We start from the raw sequence: 25,750 nt of genomic DNA on the forward strand, positions 1-25,750 counted from the left end.
ATATTTCAACTACACTGAGGTCACATCTTTGGGAGTAATCCAGGAGAGCTTCTACTGTATGACACACGCACTGAGCCTTTTTCTCTACACCGTACTAGTCTGAAAGGAAAATGTAAAGAGTTTCAAAAGTATCAAAAGAAATATAACATGGCACCATCGCTGTGCATTCTCAAAAGAACCTTGCACATTTGCCTCCTTTTGAAATGGTTCATTTTATCTTTTTCATTTTACAGTCCTAAACCAATCACTGTAGTTTTTGCATAGATACCATTACGCAAAATCTAATCACATTCTGTACATGTAAAATATCAAACGAAACAAGCATGTAAACATCTATTTCATAACAAAGAACTCATTAATCCTTTTAGATCTGACTGATGCATGAAAAATGATATGGTAGTGACAACGGATGAAGTAATGAATAAAGATCAGCGCACCTCAAAAATACAATGCAACTGTGAATTGTGTAGGCCAAACCACTTGTAAAACAGTAACAACGACTTGACAATTGAATCTTTTTCTAATTTACATAATAGTCATCTTTGCATGAAAACCAAAATGTCAAGCTATTAAGGCAAAACAAGTATGCACAGTGATTTGTGATTTCATGCATAACCAATGGCTGCTATTTACTATGGAAAAATCAAAATTCAGCATCTCCTGAAAATAACTTGGTGACAAAATAGTGACTCGTCGTCACTCAGAACTTTGAAACAAAATCAAACCAGGCTTTACAATGGCCTCTATGACCAACTACACAGGGATTATCACAAAATTTATATCCAAACTGAACGTACTGCTGAGAGCAGTCAGCTTGGCAGAAAGGGAGGTTAAACTTGTGTTTCCTCTGAGTCATCAAGCTACTCTTTGTTAACAGGTGTATGATACTGTAGATTGTTAAGGGTTTGCTCTGCAGACGTGGTTTAGTCCGTCATCGATGGAGAATATCAGACCAGCCTCCCTCTGCCCTCATGATATTTTCATCAAAACTCCCTCGAATGAAAACTAACCATCTAAATAAATCAAAACTCAAAGTGTCATTTGTAGTGACACAACCATGAAGATCATTCATACCATAACTTGTCATCAGTCGTTAGCCATCTTTCCAGTTTTCAAGGTTTCCAGTCTTCAATAACATTTGAACGTGTGATGTTTCTTTTAAATGCTCTCTTGTGGGGTTTGATTGAGTTGGTTGGCGTGTAATCGATGCTCCGCCCAGACGAGGTGTTAAACCAGCACACACCAGAAAGCTGCTCCTCTTGCCCCCCCCCCCCCCCCCCCCCCCCCTCCCCTCGCACCCCCCAGGGCTGCAGCATTCACACACACCTGGGCATGAGGTGGTGCAGTGGTTAGAGGCGGTCGAGGCGAAACGCGTCCTCTGTGGCGGGGTCAGTAAGGACCATGTCCGGATCATTTAGCATGTGAAGGCCATCAAGCGTCAGCGGGTCTATTTTGAGATCATCCAGTGGGAACTGGGAGTCGACATCGAAGCTGATATCTGTGGACAACGAGCCAGTCAGGTCCTTGGGCAGGCAGGGGGGAGACTCCCCGCTCACTGAGCAGAGGCAAGACAGAAAAAAAAATCATCATTATTATTATATTTATCTGTTTGAGGGTTTTTAAGGGGCAGAGGGAAGGCTCGCTTGATAAAAATCAGAGAGGACATGATTGGCAGCAAGAAGAGACTGAATGTTTTTGTACTTTGCTCTGTACGAGCCATGACATCTTAATTACACATTTCCGTTAACAGCGGGCTGCTAATTTTCACAAACAACTGAAGGGGAAAATCCTGTTGCATACAATTTGAATAGGTTTACTATTAATAGGTTTATTATTTGTTGAATACTTAGGATGGTAATTGCGGATTGACTGAAAGCTCGGTCAGGATGTTGCATGTGCGTTCCTACAGAACTGGAAAATAACTTCCCTACTTAGAAGCAAGCTGGTGAATGTAGCCAAGTGTGGGGTATGTCCGTATCACATCTATTTAGAGATTACCTGCAAATACATTACCCTCCCATTGCAGGAGAGGCAGATTAACACAAACGGCAGACAATTTAAAGCTAGTTTATCGGGTATATAACGGTACAATCGAATGCATTTGTAAGAGTCCTGCAATGAATCAGTGTCAGAGAAACTCTCACTATATTAAGATATACAGTACAAGCAAATATGAAGCACACGCTTTATTCTGGGTTGGGATTTTGGAAATCTCTACAAAAAGGTTTTTAACACGGCTAAAGCCACTTGCTGTAAGACTTAAGTGAGCTACATCAAACGTCGAAGCTGCACCTGTGAGAATGATGTTGGGGATGTTGCCATGGCTACTGTAGCCCAGCTGCTGCTGGTCCTGAAGGTTGCAATGGCCACCGGTCAGACCCATCATCAGCGCCTGGGAGTAGTTGAGGGTGGAAGTCTGGTTGTACAGGCTGTCAGAGCTGATGGGGGTTTCAATCATGTTGAACTGCTCCAACTGGCAATCACAACATGAAGAAATATCACAGCTGTCGCCGCTGCTCATGTAAAAGCTCCAAAGCAAAGAGCAGGCTGAGAGAAGAACTGAACATTTAGGCTTTGCCTGAAACAGCCAGAGTCTGTACCTGTTGTGAGAGAGCACTGGCCTGAATGGACGGGAGCTGCTGGTCGTAGAAGTCTGCAAACACGCTGCCCAGTATGGAGTTATGCTGCAACAACAAACAGGCCAAATCTGTTTATTTAGACTCTGATGAAAATCTCCCAGTGTGGAGCATCAACTCTATACACACTTCATCCAGGCTGCAGGAGTTATACACTTAACATGAAATGTGGAATATGAAAAAGACACAGTCAAAGCAGCAACAATGCTGGAACAACAAATATCACCTCACAGCATCTGGAGATGGAATTCTTTGGGTTGAGTAACTTGACTCTACCAACTCACAGCCTTCCGTTTGTGTATGATGCAATGCTTGTGTGTATTTTGCAGAGGAAAAAGCTGTGCAAAAGTTAAAATAGCTTAAATTTCAAAAAGGACGGTGCACACACACACACAGAAGAAGCAGTTAACAGTCATGTAATAAACACATAATTCAACTGCTTCATTTTCAATGGGTGTTTAAAGCAAGAGACAGACACCAAACATGTGAAAAACCCATTGAGGAATTTGAACCCTGCTGTTTCAATAATAAATGCAAACTAAATCCGTCCCTGCAATATTTGCAAAGCTTGCAGTATTTACAGAATTTGCTGTGATATCAGCAGGCATCCACTATCACAAGAAGTGATGCATGAATATTTCATAAAGAGAGCTGCTTACAAGACAAGGTGCCACTTTGGCAGCATTTTCCTATCTCCAACACTAAAATATTGCATGAATATTATTGAAAACCTGCAAAAGAATGTGAAACTAAGTAAATGACTAAACAAATGAATAGGAAAGCAAATACACAAGTAAGGGACTTGATTCATTATGTGAATAAGAACCATTCCATACCATCATTCCAAAGGTCAGTACACACTAACAACTGACCACCAAATGTCCAAAATCAGTCAGCTTAAGATAAGGACGCGGACTTTGAAATTGCAACTCCTTCCATATGAGCTTCCTCTGCTGCCTTCTGGCCTTGGTGTTTTAATTAATAAAATCCAAACGGAGAGAAAATATAATCCCCTTTGTGACTTTATTCTCCCTTCACTGACTCATCCGGTGGAAGCTAATTCTCTTCAAGTTCCTCATTTGAATGTCCTCATTGAACCAGCGACAGAAATTCTCCTATTTCATCGTGGCCTGTTAATGTATAAGTAATTAGATCATATTCTCAGCCCCTGCTCCTCCTAGTTCAAAACCAAATTATCTGTGTGTGCTGCAGATGTCCCCACAGGGCAGAGCAGAATAATAGAGCATACGGCCTGTCAGCTGTGGTTTAGCCCGTGGATAACCTCAGCGCTACGAGTGAGCTACTTCAGCTCAGGTCAGAACTGAGCTGGGTAAGCAAACAACAGGACAAACATTAAAAAACAAACACGCACAATTGCCACATTTCTCTTTTTATAGATCTCAAACACACACAAAGTCACCCTTCAGTATAAGCAAATGCTTATTTAAAAGGCTAGCTCACTCCTCGTTTAAGCACTGAATCTAATTTCTTTACATGATTTACTCATTAACGTGTATTTCAAGGTTTTATTTTGTGAAAGTTTTCCACTAACCCTTCAGCAGTTAACGAGTTACAGTGCCAGGGTTTCAAATTTCAAATTCTTCTACTGAGTCTGACACAGATGAACAACCCTGATCCATGTTTACCTTGGGTGTGTTTAGTTTATCTTAAAGCACCACCCTGCAAGCAAGGTTCAGTTTGTAGAGATTCAACCACGAGAAGGATTTGCAGCTTCTCCGAAAAAGACATGATGGTTCAAGGGGGTTCGGTTTACCAACTCCCTTCCAATACTACCTTAAATCCCCATGCTGATGCAAAAACACAAAAAACACAAAGATCCGATGAACATAAAAAAACCAAAAACTCCGGTACATAGTCTTATATAGCAAGACTGGGGAGGAAACAGTGGAGATGCAACGCAAATACCACAAAAGCAGCAGAGAAGGAAGGTCGGGGACACAGCTACAGAACAACACATCAATGACACTGAGTGCTTAGAGAGACTGGGGGTCAGATCTGGGCAAAACAGGGACTACCTCATGTCTATAACATCTATAAGTGTAATCATAGTCATGACATGGTTTAAAACATTCTAAATTGTGATATATTATATTTCTATTTTTTTCTTATCTCCAAGAATGTTTCTTGACAATGTAAAGCTTTTAGCTCCTTTTATCATGGTGTAACCAATAACAATAATTATAATAAGTATTACGTTGCGAAACATCCGCTGAGAAAAAAACCTGTGAAATACCTGCTATGACACGTTCAAATGTCAGCTGTGAAAAAGGTTTACTGTAACTACTGAGAAGATCTTCTTGTTCACAACATTGTTGTCCTTTTTTGCCTTCCATATTTACAGCAGTAATTAAACAGGTAAATAAATAAATAGCCTGTTTTGATTTGTTTGTGGTTTGAGTTGCTCGAGTGCTTGAAATAAACTGACATATTCCATTTTTTTTCTTTGCCCAGATCTGCTAATGTCAACACAATACAAGCAGCTGTAGGAGGGCAGCCACAGAGTCCTACTTGGCGACGATAACCACAGGACTACGATGCAGGGGACGGTGACGTTTATACAGAGCGAGCCAGCAGCTCACTGGTTCACACGCCCTTACTTGAGGCGAACCTCCAGGTGAGAAGCCTTGATTGGAGACGGGGGAGGTCGGAGACTGATTGGCGGAGGATCCGACCCTACTGCGGTACTGTTGAAGGGACGAGGCCTGATACAAGAGGATACGTTGGAGTTATTCACATTGGAGGATGTTCTTTACTGGCGTCTGTGTGTGTCAGTGTCCTCACGCTGGATATGGAGCTTTGCTTGTATTACTGTGGGTTATCCAGTTTACCTTTCGCCAACCTGACCCGAGGAATCAAAAACATATTGATTCACGGTTTTTAATGGTTGTAACCCAGCACACTAGAATCGAATGCTGAAATACAGCGTAATTAAAATAATGACAGTAATGACAGCCATGTACCACATGTCACATCAATGCATCAATAATACTGAAAAAAAGATCTGGGAGACACACAGAAAGCTACAGGGGATTAATTAGGAGAGGAAATATGTTGCCAGCAATCCAAGTTAAGCGAGTGAATATTGTAAAACTGGAGGATCAGTGAGAACCGACTCTCTTTTGTTCTGTTCTGTCATGCCTGCTCTTTTCAATTTACTCATCCAGAAGAATATTTGCACATGCTCAAAAAAAAAAAAAAGGAAAGATTTCTATTCTGATCACAATATGAACTACACAACCATAACTGTGGAAAGAACATAAAGTTACTATCAAAGCAAATAACAGATAAACTATCAAGTCACTTAGATTTAGAGGTGCACCAAATGAGATTGATAATCTCTTATCACTCAAAAGCCAACAGGAGTTCAGATCTCCACGTTCCTAATCAATTAATAGACAGATACGATATCAAAATATTGGTAGCATGAGATAGAGAAGTGATGAAGCAGTTCAAGGCCTCTAGATACAGATATAAACTAGTGCAATTATCATTTATAGAGCAGACCTGTTTGAACTCTCATTAAACTGAAAGTATTTTCCATCTTGCCGTGACGGGATTTGCTTTAGACCTCAAATCTACAGCTTAGAAACGGAGTCAAACATCGAAAAGCCACCTCTGAAAACAAAGTGGTACATAATATATCCTGAAGAGTGTTGTATTTGTGGTTAAATGAACAGAAAGTTAGATTTAAGCTGGTGTCTTGCTGTGTCTCTTCACAATGTTTCACTTGACCCCACGCTGCAATAAGTGAGACCAAGAGAGCGTAGGCCACTTCATCATTTCTGCAGTAATCCAAACACATTCCCACTGCAGCAGAAGAACAGCAGCAAGAGCCAAGATCTGGAGGACGCGCAGTGCTTTGCAAAAGCTTTTAGCTTCCTTGATGTTTTGCCCATTTTGTTGTGTTTTTTTTTTAAATGAATTTGTACTTTTTGACTTAGTACTGTGCAAACAAATGCAAAGTAAAGAAATATATACAACTCAGACTTTCCACGATGAATGCACTCTGGAACCAACTGCATATCACAACAAAATGTGCACAATGTCGAGGAGCCGGAACACTTTGACGGGTCAGCGTGTACCTTCGAGACCAACGCATTGATGCCAGCTGAAGACACAATTTCAGGAAGGAAATGCGAACCAACTAGGAAGAACCAGTCATCACTTTGATTACACTGATGTGATGCAGACAGACGCGTCCACTGCTCACCGTGTTCATGTCCATGGTCATGTTGGCTTGTGAGGACGTCAGGTTGTCAGACGTGGAGCAGGAGTTCACGGAGGACGACAGCTGGACCAAACCTGTCTGCTGGAGAATAAAGAGCAGAGTTATAGATAGATACAGACATCGTGTAGTCCGACAAGTATGACTTTATAGTTTTAATAGTGGCTTATCATAGATTAAGTACAAACAGAAAAACAAATAAGCGATACATAAATGGCTACAGGCTGCATTATTATCTATATTCAAACCTTTCAATAATCATACATGTATTCTTACTGTCGCTGTTGACAATTTAATGTTTATCCAGTAAACCGTCAATATCCTAAATATCTTGTCCCTGTGTGTTACTACAACGCTTTCATTAATAGATTTGTGGAATCCTGTCTTTACCTCTTCTTTACATTATGCGTTTACGTCAACGTAAATGTCACTACTCAAATATTGATAACTGTATAAAGAGAACATAACATCACTCAGAATAAAACATCATCGAGGCCTCATGTTTTAACTCCTGACCAAAGAAACAAATCATGTTTGGAATCATTATTGTATTATTCATGAACTGCTGCTACTGTGCTTCAGAGCAAATCTTCATCAAATGGTTGTTTTTTTCAGAAAGTGTTGATCTGAGGACAGTTCAGAGCTTCCACAGTGCTAAGGCAAATTGATGGATTTTAATGCTACATCTTATGAGCAGATTCATTTTTGCTGATACTTTTTACATCAATGTTTCCTGGTGGGAACTCTGCGCATAGTGCAGTCAGTGAGAGAGACTGTAACACTGTGGTGTACCATCGACTATCGGTCTGACGAAGATTTATCCTCTGGGGGCAACGGGCAATATCTCAGGGGTTCCGGTGTAGCCAGCAGATATCCGGATAACGGATCCATGCGCTGGTCACAGTACCATTAGCAACCTGAGACACGAGAATCGAGAGACGACGTCTCACGGCTGATCTGCATTTTAAAAAAGCCTGCCCAAACTTTATGGTTCAATACTACTCGGACTACAAATGGAAACCAGAACGCTTCCGATAGCTAAACCTTGTCCTGTCGTCTACAGATTCTGCATTCATATGCAGATATGAGTTTATAGAGATTATGTCTGCTCAGGTTCAACCACACATCAACAATAACCTCTCAACACAAGAAACATGACAGAAGTCTAAATAAAATGCAATAAAACGTTTCCCTAAAACTATTCCAACAGAAAAAACACTTATTACCAGCAGTGAGGCTGTTTCTTTGTTGAGATTAGTTGTTTTTAATCTCAGGTGTTGTTTATTTCACTGAATTATTCACTATCTGCCCACATCTGGATGCTGTGGATGCAACTAATAAAAGCATTTATTGAAAGCGTTTATATTTGACATCTATATTGCAGTTAGTAAAGTCCCTTAAGCATGAATATGTTTGCAAAGAGGATGGTTTTTTTTGCACTTAAAACAGTGGTTTCGTATTGTATGTATTGTAGCAATGTTGTTGCATATATACTGCAATTATTGCAAATCCTTGCATTCATTTACGGAGTAGTTAAACTGAATAGTTGTGATTGCAAGAATGAACGAACCGATGGAGTGAGTGCTGGAGAGAAACTCACTTGCTGGTTCTGGTGGGTCTGGGACGACGGCTGCTGGTTGAAGAAGGCGTACTGGGACAGCTGCTGCTCAAGGTTCATGGCGTTGATGGCCGCCTGGGGGAGCACAGCGACATATAAGACAGTGGAGTGATTTCCTCTATATAAGCTAAGAATCTATCTTTAAAATCAATTATTTTATATATAACTAATGACAAATTGCTCAATCTGAGCATTGTTACACCACAAACTTAACCTCATAACCCTAACACAAAAGAATCAACGTGAATGGCCGGGAATCGTCTCAACGAAATGGTATCAACAATCCATTAAACGTGCATGATTGGTTTTCTTAGGAGAGCCGAGGTCATGGCACAGAGCACTCAGCTGTACCTGAGAGAGAGTGAGAGGCGGAGACGTTGGGGAGAGCTGCAGGTTCTGATGCTGGTGGGAATCTCCTGCATTCAGGATGAGAGGAACCATGTCGTCCTGCCCAGGCTGCATTTCCATGGTTACTGTGGGCTGAGAGGTGTTCACTCCTACCCAGTGCAGAGAAAACAGATTTTTAAAAGCACGCACGGAGTCAAAAAGAAATTGGCACCAGAGTGTGCTAAATGTTCAAAAGTAATTAGAATCCATATCTTTGGGAAAATCCAAAGTTGTCTATGTTACAGCTAAAGGTGAGCAGACGGTGGGGTTACCTTGCGTGTTAGCCAGAGTCTGTGTGCTGTTGGAGGAGCTGAACGAGGCGACCACTGCATCATCTAAGTCGAGCGGGGTTGGCAGCGGAGGAGGAAACTGGATGTTGGTCAGGTCAGGGAGAGAACCGCCAGTGTTGTGGGCTGCTGGTTTTAGTGAAGTGGTCAGCTGCTGGTCCGGAGACGGGAATATGCTGCAGAAAACAGACGGGTGCCGTGAACTTGTTGGCGAAGACGAGCCTAATACACCCAGCTGGCTGATGTCAGCGACGAAATGAAGGCACGGAAACCTAAACACTAAGCATCTTATTAGTGAGCAACACTTGGAAATGTTTTCCAATACAAACAACTCCAGAGATATTTGGACATCATGCATTTGGCCAATGGTGCTTTTGCAAATGCTTTGCCTCCAAGCTCTTATTGCTTTGGAGATAATGAAAATGATGTTAATTACAGTCAGATGGCTTCAATTTAAAGCTATTTTGTATTCATAGGTTGCGTTTATCGGATGGGAGTAAACGTGCACTTAATTTGAATAAATACCGTTTACACTTCACCATCCAAGATTAGGACTTAGGAAAACATTTCCTCTCACCAGTTCCAAACAGGAAAAACAGGAAAATACTCACTGGATCCCTGGACACTCGGACCTTGAAATGTTCTATAGAGAAAAGAAAATGAGTATTGTGATGAACACGAGTGAAAGTTGATAGAGGAAAACAAGTCTGTGGGTGTAGAAGAACCACCTTTTTGCACTCCCAGTTCTGGTTTTGTCCATCTTCATCAGTCTCTTGTTTAATTGCTTCAGCTCCGGGTACGGTGAGCAGGAGAACTGGAGAGATGGAAAAATAACAAAAATCTCCTTCGTCTCTTGGGTTTACAGATGTCCAGACTGTTTGAGCTTATAATAATCACAGCCCACATGTCCTCGGTTAATATGATCCAAGACAAAAGCACAAAGAAAAAAGGAAGGAAGAAAAATGAAAAGAGAGCAAGAAGATAAAAAACTTAAATACTGAATGGCAATAATGGCCGAAAACCAAAAAAATGTCTCCAAGGAGATTTATACAAAGTCAATCAAAGTGCTGCTGAAATTGAAATTCTTCAGACACTTGGATGCACGCCTCCTTTTCCTCCTCTGCCTTCAGACCCTGTCATCACAAACGGTAGTGCACTCGACTGAACCACCAAGAGAAAGCAGCAAAATACCCCCAAAAAACAAACTTACATCAAAACAGTTCCACCCACCAACAGCTACTCTACTGCAGATATTAAGATTTTAAGTTTTAATTGACAACTTTGACATGTAAACTCCTTGAGAAAATGCGTACCTCTTTTTGGCTGGAGCTCCTGTGATCCTCCAGTGAAAGAGGCCTGCTGGGCAGGAGTTAGTGTGCTCTGGTGCAGTGCTGAGTCAGAGTTTGTCCTGCAGCACAAGAATAAAAAAAAAAAAAGATATCACAAAGTGAATTGTATAGTAAAATCTAAGAAAGAAATACTGTCTGTTGTTCAGCAAAGGAACTATAAATCTTATACGAGTTCAAGCTTTAAACCAGGTAGAACCTAGACCTGCAACGAATAGTCGACTAATCAATTAATCGATTGACAGAAGAAAAAACAGCTTTTCACTGATTTGTATCATATTAAACTGAATATCTTTGGACTGACCAAACAAGACATTATATACATAAAGACATCATCTTGGACTGACTGGGATAGAAACTGGTATTGACATTTTTCACTATTTTCCAAAATTTGATAGACCGAACAATTAATAGATTAAGGCCAGAAATGATCTGCAGATCAAGCGATAGATTTGAGATTTATTTGTGTGCACAATTAAACAAAGCAACAGAAATACAACAACAAAGAAAACGAAGCAAGTTGAAACACAAGGATCTAGAATAATCTGAATGTGATCCTGTATATTTTAAAGGTTTATGATAAAAAATCCAAAGGCAGCATTTTGTCCGTGACAGCAAACTGTGAAAGTAAGTCACTAAATGTGTGATTATGCAACATGTTTCCATAAATCAGTTCGGAGTATCATCATTATGTTCCCAGTATGTTTTGTATTGACCTTGCATCTTCTATCCTCCAGGAAATAAATAGTGCAAAGCAGTGTGATTTAAGTGAATTATGAAGTTTAAATATGATCATAATTAGTAGAAAACACTAAGATATGAGTTTTTCCTTATCCAATGCAAAGGTCCAAGGACAGAAGATGTTGTATGTTGTACATATTTTAAAAACCCCTGAGGCAAATTTGTGCTGTTGGGCTGTATAAATAAAATTGAGTATAAACTCGTGTTTCATCCGTAGAGGCTGTCTTACCTCCTCCAGCTGGTATCAGGTGGTGGTGACAGATATACTGAACCATATGGACAGCTGTCAATGTGAGAGCGCAGGTTAAGAAAATACAGCTGGAGACTGGAAGTCTTGGCACATTCGATGTGTTCACACAAGCAGATGAAATCAAGAAGCACAGTGCTGGTGGTATTTTAAATAAACCAGCGGTACGTGACAGAAGTGAGGCATAATGAGCAGTGAGCTTAACATCACGCTCGGATGTTTGTCAAGGCCTAATCTATAATACTGACCGGCTCATTATACATGCTGCTTATTACGAACACAGTCATAATTTGGCTTTAATTAATTGCAAGCGGAAGTCGTTTACAAGCATGCAAAAAACAAGTTCAGTAATTCTGCAGCTGTGTAAACATCTGTAACACCCATGAGCAACATTTAGGCACGTGTGTAACCAGAGTGAAGACATCCTACTTAACAACATGTACCTTCAAAAGTTTTATAATCTCTAATAAAAATATTTCATAGTAGCCCAGTGATCCAACAAGGAGCACCTGCTCATTAACTTGATTCAATTTCACATAATCAACACACAAACTAAATGTAAATATTAATATTACCGTTCCTATACTTACAACTTTGTTATTTTTTACTACGAGTAAGAGTGACATCAAAGGTCTATTCAACCAGAATGATCAGTGTTCTGCCTAAAATACTGCATCTAACCTCAGTATCTCCATAAACAGCATAATAAGCAGACGGTATTATTATCATTAAAGGATATCTGGCGGCCATGTTTGTCAATAGACAGGGGTTTTTGGTGGGGTGATGTGATGCGGCTCCGGTCCCGGTAGACTCTGTCCACCAGCCCGTGGTGTCGCGTCGATCTGTTCGTGTCAAGCTCTGAATTCTGTCAAACAAAGAAAGAAAAAATAAACTTAACTGCATTACATTTCATCTCCAAGTCACCTTTTTTGTGTGTGTGTGTGTGTGTGAGGGTTTAGAACATCAGTCCGCTGTATTGGACAGTACTTTATATGAAATCAAACACAACTAAATCCTTTCTTACGCTTGGAAGTCATTCATATAAATAAAAGTATTGCAGTAGTTCATGTAGCCAAGCTCCGTAACACTGTCCTTGAAAATAAACCTGTGATCTGAGCTCTTGCATTAAATGAGCTGCATGTAGAACACGGATGAAAGTCAGTCGAGCTCTGGGCAAAAATGAAAATCATGGAGGTGACCATTTCATTCTATTCGCATGAATGAAAAATAAGTATTTTCTTGAGTAATAATTGCATGAGACATCATTCATCAGCTGATTCATGGAGGAACTGCGCCTTGATGGGGAAACAAAAGTGCCAACTCCCACCACCCTCCGTCTTTAAAAACATCCATATAAGCACTTCCTCTACTTGAGTTTTGGGTTATCAATGGGAGGGTCTCAGTCAGATTTACCTTTATAGCTCAGTACCCACAGAATCATATTTTGTAGTAAAAGTAAAAGAAGATTTCTTAACAAGCTACTACATTAGATATGCCATTACATTCTACTTAGTTTAAGTCGTTTGCATCTTTCTACAATATATTGTATACATAAATTATAAGGATGGCAATGGAAACATGAAGATATATAGGACAAAGATTTTCTGCCCGACTGAGCTGCAGTACTAGATCAGCATTTCTGTTTAAGTTTAGAAATGTCATATCTTGGTGTTAAGCTTCAATATCTTCGGATGCCGAGAGCAAGAGAACGTGGTTCCAGTGCATTTTGGGAGAAAAATAAGAAAAATGGAGCAGCTCTTCTCTCTCATATATACAGACTGGCAGAGTTGACAGCATTGCCAAAATCACTAAATTAAATAAATAAATAAAAACACTGAAGAAAAAAAAAGTTAGTGTGGTTATCAGCACTGGAAATAACGTTTGGAATGTGAGTTTATTAATTTAAACTGGCTCAACCACATTTTCCACAATTTGTGTTGGACACACATTAAAAAGCATGTGGAAATTATGCAGCGGCACTATAACAGGGATTTAATGTTGAAAAGCAGTCTGCATCATTTCTATTCTTGTCATCACATACAACCTTGAATATTCTTTTCATTTTTAGAATATTCATTATTACGCAATTTCAGAAAATGTCCCCCACATTTAGAAAATGTTAATTCGTCATTTTAACTTAGTAACCTTATTATTTTCCTTCACAAACTTAATAAAAATTAGACTTTAACATTTCCCTCTGTCTTTGAAACTACTACAAAAAAAATAAGAAAAAACAATGTTTCTATTAACTATTAACCAAAGAAAATATTTACTTTTCTGTGCGAAAAAAACAAACGCTTTGTATCATAAATATTAATTCCAGCATCATGCGTGGTTGATAAGTTGTGAAAGTAATTGAATTCTCTTTCTCAAGACTTTGGAGACAATGGTTATTAAAAAACACACATAGAGCTCTATACTAAAACAGACACATAATGTAGACTGTGGGTCGGTATACTTACTCTGCCATCTGCCATTTATTCTAAACAAAGTACTCTTGTTGCTTACATATGTAAACATTAAGTATGTCACTTCCTGTTTAGAGTATTTAACCCAGGAAACAAGGATCTCATTAACCAGCTGTTTAAAAAAGCAAATGTAAACATTTGCCACGTGTTGACTAAATGCAGCAGGATATTACTTAGCCACAGAGACGGGCAAAAGGGATATTTATTTATAAGAAACAGCTGTGGATGATTACTGTAAAACAAATCCTGGTACAAATTAAATGTTCATTTGACTGCATTCAATGGAAATGTATTACTCTGCATCCACAAAACTGTTGCTGAAATGATAGGAAAAAAATGAATAAACACAAATAATCCCTCACCTGAAAAGACATTTCCATCGTGCCGTTTCCAATCTGATTGACATTTGGCAAAGATCCTCCATAGTACTGCCCACGGTTCGGTCCCAGCTGCAAGTACTGAGTTTTCTGAAACTGTAGCTGGAAGCAGAGAATCACCAGGTAAGACAAGAGGCCACTGTGGGCACTTTACAAAAGGAATAAATGGGATAAATAAATAAAATTTCTCAGTCAAGGCAAGTTGAGGCTCCAGTGACAGAAAAACAACAAACTGGAGTAAAACACTCAACAGGCCTACATCAACCAGATGGACTCAACAATATCATTAATAACGACAGCAAAGGGGGACATGTATACACCTTTATAGTAATCCAACCTCAATCGCATGTCTTATAATTGTGTGATAGTGTTTTACAGACGGCAAAACTGAAACCACCACGCTTATTGATGTTTTCTGTTTTGATAGACATCTTCTTAATGCAGGCCAGCGGTGCAATGTGAATTTAATACATTTTACATGTGAGAAACCTTTAGGCAGAAGCAAAGCTCGTCTGAGATAATTCAACATGGACCAAACTCGCACATGGTTGAACTACAGTGTTAAAGCAACCTCCAGTTCCATTTCCCATTTGAGAACCCATAACCGCTCAATTACATTTTCTCATGCAAGCCCACTGCTCAGTGTTGGCAGGGCAGAAAATCAAATAACAACAATTACTACGCCTGCATCACTGGTGTAGTCTGATAAGCCTTCGACCTCAAGAGTGCATCTTTTCAGCCACATGCGTGCCGACTCTGAGGACGAATGATTACTTATTGTAACACTTCAGGATCAGGAAGACGACAATCCAAATATTTGTTTTAACCACAGCAAGACAGGAGCAGAGAGAAGAGAGACATGAGAAGGTGAAGGGGAGATGTGTGGGACAGTGTGAAAAGGATGAAACTCTAAACCAGAGGCCCACTTCACACAGGTCTAATATTGGCTCAGACAAGAGCTTCCTTTCATTTGACATCGCATTAAATGGAAATAAAGTCTACATGAGCTCTCTGGCTAACATGTCTAGACATGTTTCCTGAAATACTTGGTCATCCTGACATAACTGAGTCATCAATTAGTTTGTAGAAATTAAACTAAATGAAATTACAATTTTGTTTTAGTCATATATATATATCTGGAAAAGCACAGGTGTTACTAATAACATTAACAAGCTGGCATGCACAACAACAGGACCCCGACAACAAAGCAGCTAAATGGAATTCAGCCATCATTATTTGTATTCTTTACACCTGCGCTTTCCCTACTATGACACATCAAATGGCTTCTGTGAAAAAGACTCAGTGGAAGAGTTGTTTTTTTTGTATTATTTGTAAGTTTTAGCCTGTTAGTCAGAGTAAATTTGCAGTTTTGAGAAAGAGAGGAAAAAAAGCGTATAAGAAAACAATCCTGTAGCAGCAACATATCAGGATGACAACAGGGATGTATTCAGATATTGTTTGCACATTCTTCTTCTATATATTGGAATCATACAACAAGCACCGCAGTAGCTTCATGTGTGCTGTGTCGTTATAATCTGGCTGCCCCTCATGCTTTCAACCAGCAGCTATAGTCAGTACTGAATCTCTGCCTCCGAAGGATTTATTTTGGAGGCCTGCACTGTATGTGGCTTAAATTTCGACATAATCTGCCTTCATCTTTGGTGTGAATGTCTATCGTCACGTTGCAGTGCACACAGGCCTGAAGACCTGTCAGACAAGTTTACAAAGCCACGGTGCCGACACACTTCACCATGTATCACTACCGCACCTACCACACACACCACGAAGTATTTACCATTACTAAATACATCCACATTTCTATTACAGCCTGTCACATCTTTTTGATGAATCGCCTCTTCTCTGAGATCACGAGACGAGGAGAAAATCCTCGCTGCAGTTGGACGCGCGCTGTCAAATACGCATGCACGCCCCTTTGCTTTCCACTTGCGTGGGACAAAAAAAAAAATGTAATAACTTTTTCGCAAGAGGGACCCTGTCATTCATATCTGCATTACAGGACTGGTACCTCCTGCCAGCTCTGTTGGTTGTCAGCTGTGCTAGAAAAAGGCTACAGCTGGCAGGAAGCGTCGTTTGTTATTGTTTACCTATGCTGCCCTGGCTGCGTGCGGCTCCGCGCTACAAATGCATATTTGACAGCTCGATGAAAACAAACGAAGAAGAGGTGGGAGACCAAATAATACAAAAACACGAGATGCGGCGTCGTTACCCTCGCTGCCCGAGTAATGCTGAGGTCTTTCATCACTTCTTCAAACGCCGCTGTCTCCTCCGCCTGCTTCTGGTTATGCAAAGCGATTTTCTCGCTGAATTTCCGCGGATTGTTCGAAGTCGCCATGTTTCGCTCTTCTGCTCCGTTTTCCTTCAATGGTCAGTGTCAAGAGACACGCAATGAGGACACTCAGCTTCCGGTTAGAGAGGTTGAAGTAAGTAAAACAAAACCGCACAGCGCAGAGTAATTGCAATTTAAAGTTGTGTTCGTGTTTTTGACCACCGGAGAGGGACAAACAAGGCTGCCACAATCACTGCCACATTATCAGATTGTTATGGCTACAAAACAATCACCTGCTTTGTCTTTGCTCTTTGACAATTACAACAATGACATGTTGAAAATAAATACAAGTAAATAGAATAAGATAAACGCCAGGGATACAAATAATAATAATGCAATTTAAAACTTTATTTTTTAAACTTAAAAAAATTAAGGCTATAACATTGCTCAAAATTTAAATCCAGATTTTAAAAAATAGTTCATTTCCTTTTAAGAGATAGCTTGTCATAGCCAGTGTTTTGCCAGTTTATTTCCATAAAAACAGAAGGCACTCTCACCAGTAGACCTGTCCTTCTTTTATGAGACAAATATATGTTTAGCTTGCTCATTCATTAGCAACCTTCACCCCTTCACAACACTCAATAGTGAAGCTGTGAACAGCAAATGCAGGTCTTGATCAAATATTGAAATATCTAGACATATCAAGATTGCACCTGATCAATTGACTGTTGGCTGTGTTGTTATTTAGTCAAGATAGCATTTTTCGCTTGAATAAAACTGAACAATTAGCTTTTTTTGCGACATGGCATTCTTTTATTTTGAAGGCAAACTCGTCTTGTTTCTTGTATCTGCACGGTTGTCTCTGGCCGACTTGACGCAGCTGCCTCGGCTTTGCGTGCTCACGTCGCAACGCGGGGGTGTTGTGGAGGCGCTCTGCACATCTGGACTGCGGAACAACCGCAAATTTCACCTTTTAACACAGATTTGTTGTTATTATTATTATCAGTTTTTATATTTTGATTATTATTGGAAGTATCATTTCAATAGAATGTATTTGTAGGCACTGAGGTGATGTTCTCACCCAGTGTGACAAGTCTAACATGATTATTAGTGTCACCAGATGGTGGATCCTGGCAAACTTTTTCACACCTAAACGGGGGTTGTGAGGAACTTGGGGATGTGTTTCAGTAATAACCTAAATTCAGCTTACTTGCCTTTCTATTTCAGGAGAAGAATTTACCTTCCTTGTCAGGGTTGGCCTAAATGTTTATGACATTATATCTCAGGCCACAAAGTGGCAGTATGTGCACCACTGCTGGCCGAAGATCAAAACGGTCACAACAGTGTCTCCCACTGCTTTCCAGATGAATACATTCCAAAGGTGAATGAACCGTCTGTTAGAGACAAATGAGCTCTTAGATGACTGAGGAATAGGTATTTCTGTCACATATTTGTTACGCATTTGCCCCATGAATTATATGATACATCAATTGGGAGAAAAAGACCTTTGTGTCCGTTTTTGTTTTCTCTCTGCAGTGAGAATTTCATTTCCATTTTCATTTTCATTTTCAGCAGCAGCAGCAGCTTGTCGGCCATGAAAACAGCTATATGAATGACAGAAAGAGGTCAATGGGCTCTATATATGATAATATATGGTTGATATATGATAATATATCCAGTTCAGTAAAAACAACACATGCAAATGAAAATTCATAAGACACATTCAACATCTCAAGCATTTGTTTTTCCGAGAGTCCAAACGCCAGGCCTGCAATGGTTGTTTATTTTGCGTTGTCCTCACAGGCACCGGAGGCCCAGTGGAGCTGTTTCCCCTGCCGCCCAGGAGGGTGTAATAATGGTTGTAAGGTAACCATGGTAACATAGAAAAGGAAGCGACTGCAGGGCAGGTGGAGGGAAGGCAGTGTGTCCACATTGTATTACTGCTGAATAAGCCTTCGGGGGAGGGGGGAGCCTTGAAGTTGAGCCTGTTTGTAATGCCCTGTAAAAGTGAGGAAACCCACTTTATGCAGCATGTCCTCCGCCAGATATTGTTAATGTTGATCTTATATGCAAACATCCTGCGCTAACATTACAGCGGCAACATCTCATAGGCTTCAGTTAGTGAAGTGAAACTTTCACTTCACTTTCTCAGTTAAACCTGTATGTCTGAAAGTGTCCCCTCTTGGTTCTTTATTTTCTTTTTGCACCACTTAACCACAATTTTCAGCCACTTTAGTTTTCCAAAATATATTTGCCGGTGTACAGAACGTTGTTGGAACAATGGTGGCTGTTTGTGGTACGGAGTGAAGAAAGTTCATTGGTGAGGCCTTCGTCATTTGGATTATACTCTTCACTATGAGCCCATAATGTTTCCGATTTCATTTTAATGACGCATCTTTTTTCTTAGTTCAGAAAACCCAGAAGCTTTTCTCCTAAACATAGCAGCATTTTTGTGTCACCAACAATAACTGACTTTGTTCTCTCTCCCAAATCATAATGTTGTTTTGAGTCCAGTAATAACAAGAGCCAAATATGAATCATCTTCTGGGTAAATACAAACTAGAAATAGGCATCGTAACACCCAAAAATCCAGTCAAGTCAAGTTTGTTTATACAGTATACAGGATTAGGTTAAGAGAAAACACAAAATATAATAATACACATAAAAAACATTAACAGTAAAAAAATAAATACATGAGGAAAACCTCAGCAAAAGCAAAAGAGGAAGAGGAGGGATATCTCTTCTGGACTTGGCATGATATGAAGGATTAGTGAAGAGCTAAAGTGACAGATGGACCTGCCATAGGATACCTACATGTCAGGCTACTTTAATACCGTTAAGTGGTGTGAGATACTGCTTCAACAAGATCAAAACTCTCTCGCGCCACCTGAGCCCTCACATGTGTGACTGTTGTTAATAACCAGCAGTGAGAAAGCAACCAGACAGTTATGGTTCAAAGTTAACCATTAGTTTATCCCCTTTTCTTCAAATTTCCACGGAACATATATGATGGGAATAATATTCCAAAAGAAATCTAACAATATGACTTGGAGTATTGTGCATGTGGCCAGTGAAAGTAACAGCAGGGGGAGGTAAAGTACAGCCAGCATGCTTAGTTCTGTTTAAGTCTGTGTGTGAGGAGCTTGGTAGCACCCTGAATATTCCCTTTTAACAGCTACATGATGGTTTCACATATCGTTTATTACTGCAGCTTGATCGACAGATGAGACATAACCTTACTTTAACATTGGGTGAACTTAAGCTTGTTTTGATCCCTGTGTGTTTGTTGATTGGGATAATAGACATTTGCATTTAACATTGCGTGAAATAATAAAATGACATCATATTGACGGTAAAACAAAACACCAACAATAATGTCAATTTATCCAAACATCCATATTGCAAAAGCTAAAAATCAAAGGAAGCCTATTTTACTGATCTATTTTTCGGTGCTGTCTTCAAGAACCTCTTTACTGGCTTTTTAAAGTCTTTTGTGTGGTTGTATCAAAACAATGACATTTCTCAACAAAGTCAATATCTTCAACCTTCAGCCGCGTGAGATCAGTGTGGATTTTATGTATCCTTGCTCTTACTGAGCAGCAAAGTGCTAATCATGCTGCTCTATTGAATCTTTGCCCAATCTTTTTTGGCAGCACTTCACCAGATTACTGATCAGTAATGAAGATAAGACAACCATGGCCTGTATTACCTGCAAGGTGCAAATTGGACAGAGACACGGAATAGATATCCCTCTTCCCATTTTTTGCAGCTACAGTTGCTCATCAAGCGTGACCCCCAATAGTTTAGCGTCACTGACCTGAGAGACATAATTGATTTATCAATTTTAGTTAATTCTTCATATATTATTTAAATCAGCAACATTACAGTTTACGATATATACACAGTTGTATCGTTAACAAACATTGGCTTTATCTAAAACAAGTGGCAAATGATTCATAAATATAGAGAGAAGAAAGGGTCCTCAGTAACTTTTTCTCATTTTAGTATTTATTCGTCCAAACACACCAACATCATACACAGATGTCCAAAGTTCAGATTTGTGTTCTGCCAACTAGCACATATTTATTAAGATAATGCCTCGTTGCAAAACAATTGATCAGGGATGAAGTTCACATCATGGAGAATATGTGCAATGTACAGAGATGAACCGGTTCATGAAACTCTGATATTGATCATGAATGTTTGATTTAATTTGATTGTTTTTCTAGACTTTTTTTGTGGTTATTTTGGGTCATGACTTTATATTTATTGCTGATGAAAGTGGTTTGAATATAAAAACAACAACAGTTCTTTGAACTTGTTTGGTACTTTTTATTGTACTTTATACAGATGAATCATCATATAATATATCTTATAATAATTTCAGCTCTTAAAGAAAACCGATAAGTGAGATGAGCACATGCCATTAAATCTTTTTATTTTTTTGATGTTATTGAATTATTTTTTAGATGTTAATTAAACTGGGGGAACCGGAGCACCCGGAGAAAACCCGATCCTGCCACCACAGTAGTCAACACACAAAGTGAGAGAGGCTCAGGTCCGTGGAATCGAACCCTCGCCTTCCAGCTGTGTGTGGACCACTGAGGTGGCTCTGAGAGCTCGAGTCCTGCTCCACATCTGTAACGTCCTGCTCCACTGGTCTCTGTCTCTCTATGATGAAGGGCGGAGGACAGGAGGAGACCTGGATGTGATGCAGGACTACAGCTCTTTGTTGGATTGAAGGTGAAAACCATATGCCTGCTTTCACTGTTCCTCTGTCAGCCTATTGAAAAAGGCCTTGAACTGTGGCAGAATGACCTCCTCCGTCTCCTCTGTCTGTGCTGTTTGTGATGTGTTCACAGCGATTGTTGTTGATTTATTATGGCCGATGGTCTTGAGCTCTGAGGCTTCTCTCTAAGTCTGTTTAAAGGTGAGAAGACGACATAATGTGTCCTACTAAAGGATGAAAGCCATGAAGTCACACATGAGCCCAGCTGAAGACAAACAACTCCCAAGCAACCTTTGCTAGGCAACGGCGGTGCAACCAACCGGCTACAGCTGAGTTACTGTCTGAGCGATTATCGTCGTTTTCAAAATGAACGACAGAAGTTAAGGTGCCTTCACACCAATTCATCGAGGGGTGTTCACTGTGTCGAGCTGGTTTACTACAGCTGTATGAACACAAAATAAACTGATTTAGCTGCAAATATGTATTTATTTATTTGAATTACTCCTCCTCCTCCTACTCTGGTGAAGTGTCACTTAAAACAAATAAAAAGCTCTTCTATAATCAATCGGTTAATCAATCCATGTGTGTCAGACTGCAAAAAAAAAAAAGAAAAGACAAATACCCGTGAAAATAATAAACAAAACCGCAGAATGAATGAAATAAAATAGAAAAATAATAACAATAAAAAATAAATAATATGAATAATAATAACATAAAATAAAATAAAAAATGACATTCATCACTTTAACTTAAAGGAAGAAGAGCTTTTAACCATATTAAAAGTCAGACGGGAAACACATCTATTGAGTCATCAGATTTAATATAATAATTCAGCTCCTGTCAGCAGCTGTCTATTTTCAGAAAGAGCTTTTACAGGAAATCTTCTGGTTTTAGCGCTTTCATTGTCCATTTCCACGATTTAACAAAAAGGGAACTCCACTGTTGCAAGTGTAAGTTGTTAAAGGCAAACTACATGACTTCACCACTCTCGACCCAGACCTTGACGCACAACGTTGAAGCCTTGCATGGTACGTTCACTGATTTTATTTCTGTACACTTGGACAGAAGAATGTTTGACTTGGCTTTAAAATACATGTTTTTTACAGCATTTCCTGGAGTGTATTGTGAAGTTAATCATTTTTGATTGAATTGAATTGAATTATTTAAATTAGTTTTTCTATTTTCCTGTAATAAGACTTTTTAGATTTTCAAGAAATGTCTATTCTTTCAAATTACTATATATAATAGTTTGAGCAATGCCATGCACCCACTCAGTTTTATTCCTTAACTTTCATACTTGCAGATCATGATTGTCAATAACACTTGTGGAAATGACACCGTCACATGTTTGGGCCCCAGCAGCTCCAGTACAGGCCTGGCTGTTGGGCTGACATTCTTCTTTATACTGCTACTGAGCGTAGCTGGTGCGATCGTGTACAAATACCACAGTAAAATGAGGAGTATGTTGCAGTTTGGACAAAGGAGAAGCCACAAAAAGCAGGACTACACAGAGACACCACCAGAAGATTCCAATCAGTACATCACTACGTTCGGTGAACAGTCAACAGAACAGAGCATTTATGAAAACCTGACAACTCGAACGACCAGGCCTGCTTCAAACAAGTAAGCTGTGCTTGAATAATTTTCATATTTTAAGTAAAAATGTAACAGATAGGATCCGTTTACAGCTTTTTTAGAAGAAATGTTGAGGCTGAAATGACATTAATGAAACTGCTGCGGTCCTCAAAGAGATCAGAACGGAAACAGATGAAGAAACATCTGTGGTTGGTTAGAATTTCCCCATTTTGCACAATCATGATGTAATATATGCACACACTTTGGCTGGCGTCTGGATGTGATATCTTCCCCTGTTGTTTCCTATGATTTAGAATCAATTAATCATACATGCCAGCTGATGACTCAATGCTGGAATCTTTTTTGTCTGAGCAACAATAGAAACCGGGAGAGGAAATCCACACAGTTTACATAATATTTGCCTTGTGTCACAATGGTTTTTACATCAGAACAAGTCTTCCATTATCTGCTACACTTAATTGCTTCTCTGCAGGTTGCCCAGTGAAACTGAAGAGGATGTGTACTTGCAGTGTGATTCACCAGATGATGCAATATACGGCAATGATCTGGAGTGTAACCTCTCCATCCTCCCAGACTCCCAAGAAGAAGACGTGTATATTGTGCCAGATTTATAGGACACATCTCTATTCATTGCTTACGCTATAACTGTGCATTGTTACAAGGCAAAAAGGGCGCTGCTGCTATTTGATAGAGCTGACCTGTAAACAAAACCAAAAATACTGTAGTTCCTGTAGCATATGGATATTATACAGATTATGTTGTCGCTATATCTTATTGTTTGAGTGTAAAGTTAGAAATGGAATTACATGCATAAGCTGTTCTGTATATTCTGCTTACTGTGATCTTCTATTGCTCCTGTTTTTGGCACACTTATATTGAATGCACTGTACTGCAAATTACCACATTTTGACAACAATCCAAGTTTTTTTTATATGGGTTGATCTATTGATACTTCCTGAATTACCGATTCACACTTGTGTAGTAAAGTCATGCATGTATTCTGCTGTCCTTTTTTGCATCCGCAATTTTGCGTTTGCCCTGAGAAACATTTTAGCTGCATAGACAATTCATATTTAAGTTTGGTTATTTTCCTAGTTAACAGGTAAATATATAAATAAATAAATCTATTAAAAAACAAATGGCTTTTTTGATGCATTGAAAAATGAAGGGCTATATGTGAATATGAAATGCTCAATATGCGTGCATGTCTAAGTAGGTGAATGTGTGTACATTTAAGATGATGTAGTATTATGTTTTGAAGAAACCAATATGTGGCCAATATACTTCTTCCACAAGCACAGTCTTAATATTAATCAGCCTCAAAAGTTGTTGGAATTAAATCATTCAGTTTGATCATTGAAACTTGATTTGCTCTCATTAGAAATGTTCCTAATGGTTAAAACCAGCCACAACACAAATGATATACATTTATTAGAATTACAGAATAGTTATGGACTATTTGTGAGGGTTGTATTATTATGATTATTAGATTATGAAGATGACACACAAATAACACAATATTTAGAACATTTCCCAAGTGCATTTTAATTTCAACTGTCATGTTCATTTAGGCTTTAACTAGCCACACACAGAACAGTGTGTTTAGGTTTTAGAAAAACATGTGAGAAAAGAGAAAAATAATCTACTTGTTCACTTTCATTAAAATGACTTTCAATAAAATAATATAAATGCAAATATGTACACTACAAAAATCCACATTATTATATGTACTATGTGCCAAAAACAATTGCAACATGTGGTCCAAACATATTTAACATGGTCACCACCATGACTTGTAAAACATCCGATATCAGCACCACTTTGTGTGTTTTGCGTACATCCGTTTTTGAGAACCGACACGTAGACAGGATGTGAAAACCGTTACTGTCTCTTTCCTGAAAAGATCTTAAGGGGGAGGAGAGATAAAGCTTTGTCCAAATGTTACAAAACGAGAGGTTGGTTTCCTGTCATTCTGGAATAATTTCAGTAGTTTTCCGGTAAGGCTGCGTGATGATTAAAGCCAAATAGCGGCTAATGAGTTCCTGCTGTCAGACACAGAAGGTCCTTGATAAATACCGTCCCTGTTTCTTTTATACGTGTATACTTTGGGTGGTACTGCAACTCAGGACCTTTCAGAATCTAAGATTGAGGACCATTAAATCATCCCACAGCTGTGTATTAACTGAGAGTGTCATCCCCGAAACAAATAGTAACAGGACAAAAACAAAGAAGTGAGTGAGCAGTTTCTGGGCACAGGTCTGAATTTACCAGAAGACAAGTGTAACTACAGCTAGCGTTTGTGTCTGCAGCTCTGATTAATCACCTATTTATTAGTCTGCCTATTTATTCAGTCGTCCAGGGTCACTCAATACGCCCCACTCTTTAATGCATCTACTTTATTAATTGTAAAACAACACATGCTCATATTCAAGTGGCCTTTACCCAACTTGGAATAATTAAACTATTAAGTATTTCAGACGAGCTTGCCACTAATTTCCGTTCACTTCAGTTCCCTCACTCAATAACACACTTCATCACCATGGTGCGCTGTTTATTGCCAAAACCTTGAGCTGCACTTTGGCACGTTTTGAGCTCCACTTATGAGCTATTTTTTCTAATGTGAATTATTTTTTCTTGTCTTGGTGATCATACTTATCGTAGGATATCGCACATAATCATTTGTTCTTTTTCTAAAAACTTATCTCAACAGCACTTGAAAGTAAATATTACAACAAGAAGCTTTGATAATCTGTAATGAAAATTGCATTTACAGTATCGTCATTGA

At 39.2% G+C, this 25,750-nt stretch overlaps 1 protein-coding gene across 3 annotated transcripts; it reads right to left on the minus strand.

Moving 5' to 3' along the window:
- Positions 1 to 1,311: 1,311 nt before the first annotated feature.
- Positions 1,312 to 16,718, minus strand: LOC306705816 (CREB-regulated transcription coactivator 1-like). Of its 3 annotated transcripts, none has more exons than XM_079172676.1 (14): positions 16,581 to 16,718; positions 14,339 to 14,455; positions 12,246 to 12,373; positions 11,491 to 11,550; positions 10,488 to 10,582; positions 9,903 to 9,988; positions 9,786 to 9,817; positions 9,160 to 9,350; positions 8,852 to 8,997; positions 8,483 to 8,575; positions 6,868 to 6,963; positions 2,601 to 2,684; positions 2,293 to 2,473; positions 1,312 to 1,555 (listed from the first exon to the last, which is right to left on the minus strand). In XM_079172676.1, the coding sequence occupies exons 1-14, from the start codon at positions 16,704 to 16,706 to the stop codon at positions 1,350 to 1,352; spliced, it is 1,641 nt and encodes a 546-aa protein (XP_079028802.1). In that variant the 5' UTR covers positions 16,707 to 16,718; the 3' UTR covers positions 1,312 to 1,349. The 3 variants fall into 3 exon arrangements, with proteins under 3 accessions (XP_079028802.1, XP_079028801.1, XP_079028800.1); XM_079172675.1 differs by having other exon boundaries at positions 6,868 to 6,966; XM_079172674.1 differs by having other exon boundaries at positions 8,453 to 8,575.
- Between the last annotated feature and the right edge of the window lie 9,032 nt (positions 16,719 to 25,750).

The sequence above is a fragment of the Pholis gunnellus genome (assembly GCF_910591455.1).
Source record: "Pholis gunnellus genome assembly, chromosome: 14".
NCBI classification, from domain to species: Eukaryota; Metazoa; Chordata; class Actinopteri; order Perciformes; family Pholidae; genus Pholis; species Pholis gunnellus.

Bases quoted from the DNA above. Each gene is read 5' to 3' on its own strand.
- LOC306705816 (XM_079172674.1), bottom strand. From the start codon at position 16,706: ATGGCGACTTCGAACAATCCGCGGAAATTCAGCGAGAAAATCGCTTTG. The intron at 10,583-11,490 runs GTAAGACAGCCT...CTTGTGCTGCAG, and splicing joins CCTGATACCAGCTGGAGGAG to GACAAACTCTGACTCAGCAC. The intron at 9,818-9,902 runs GTGGTTCTTCTA...TTTTCTCTATAG, and splicing joins AGAACTGGGAGTGCAAAAAG to AACATTTCAAGGTCCGAGTG.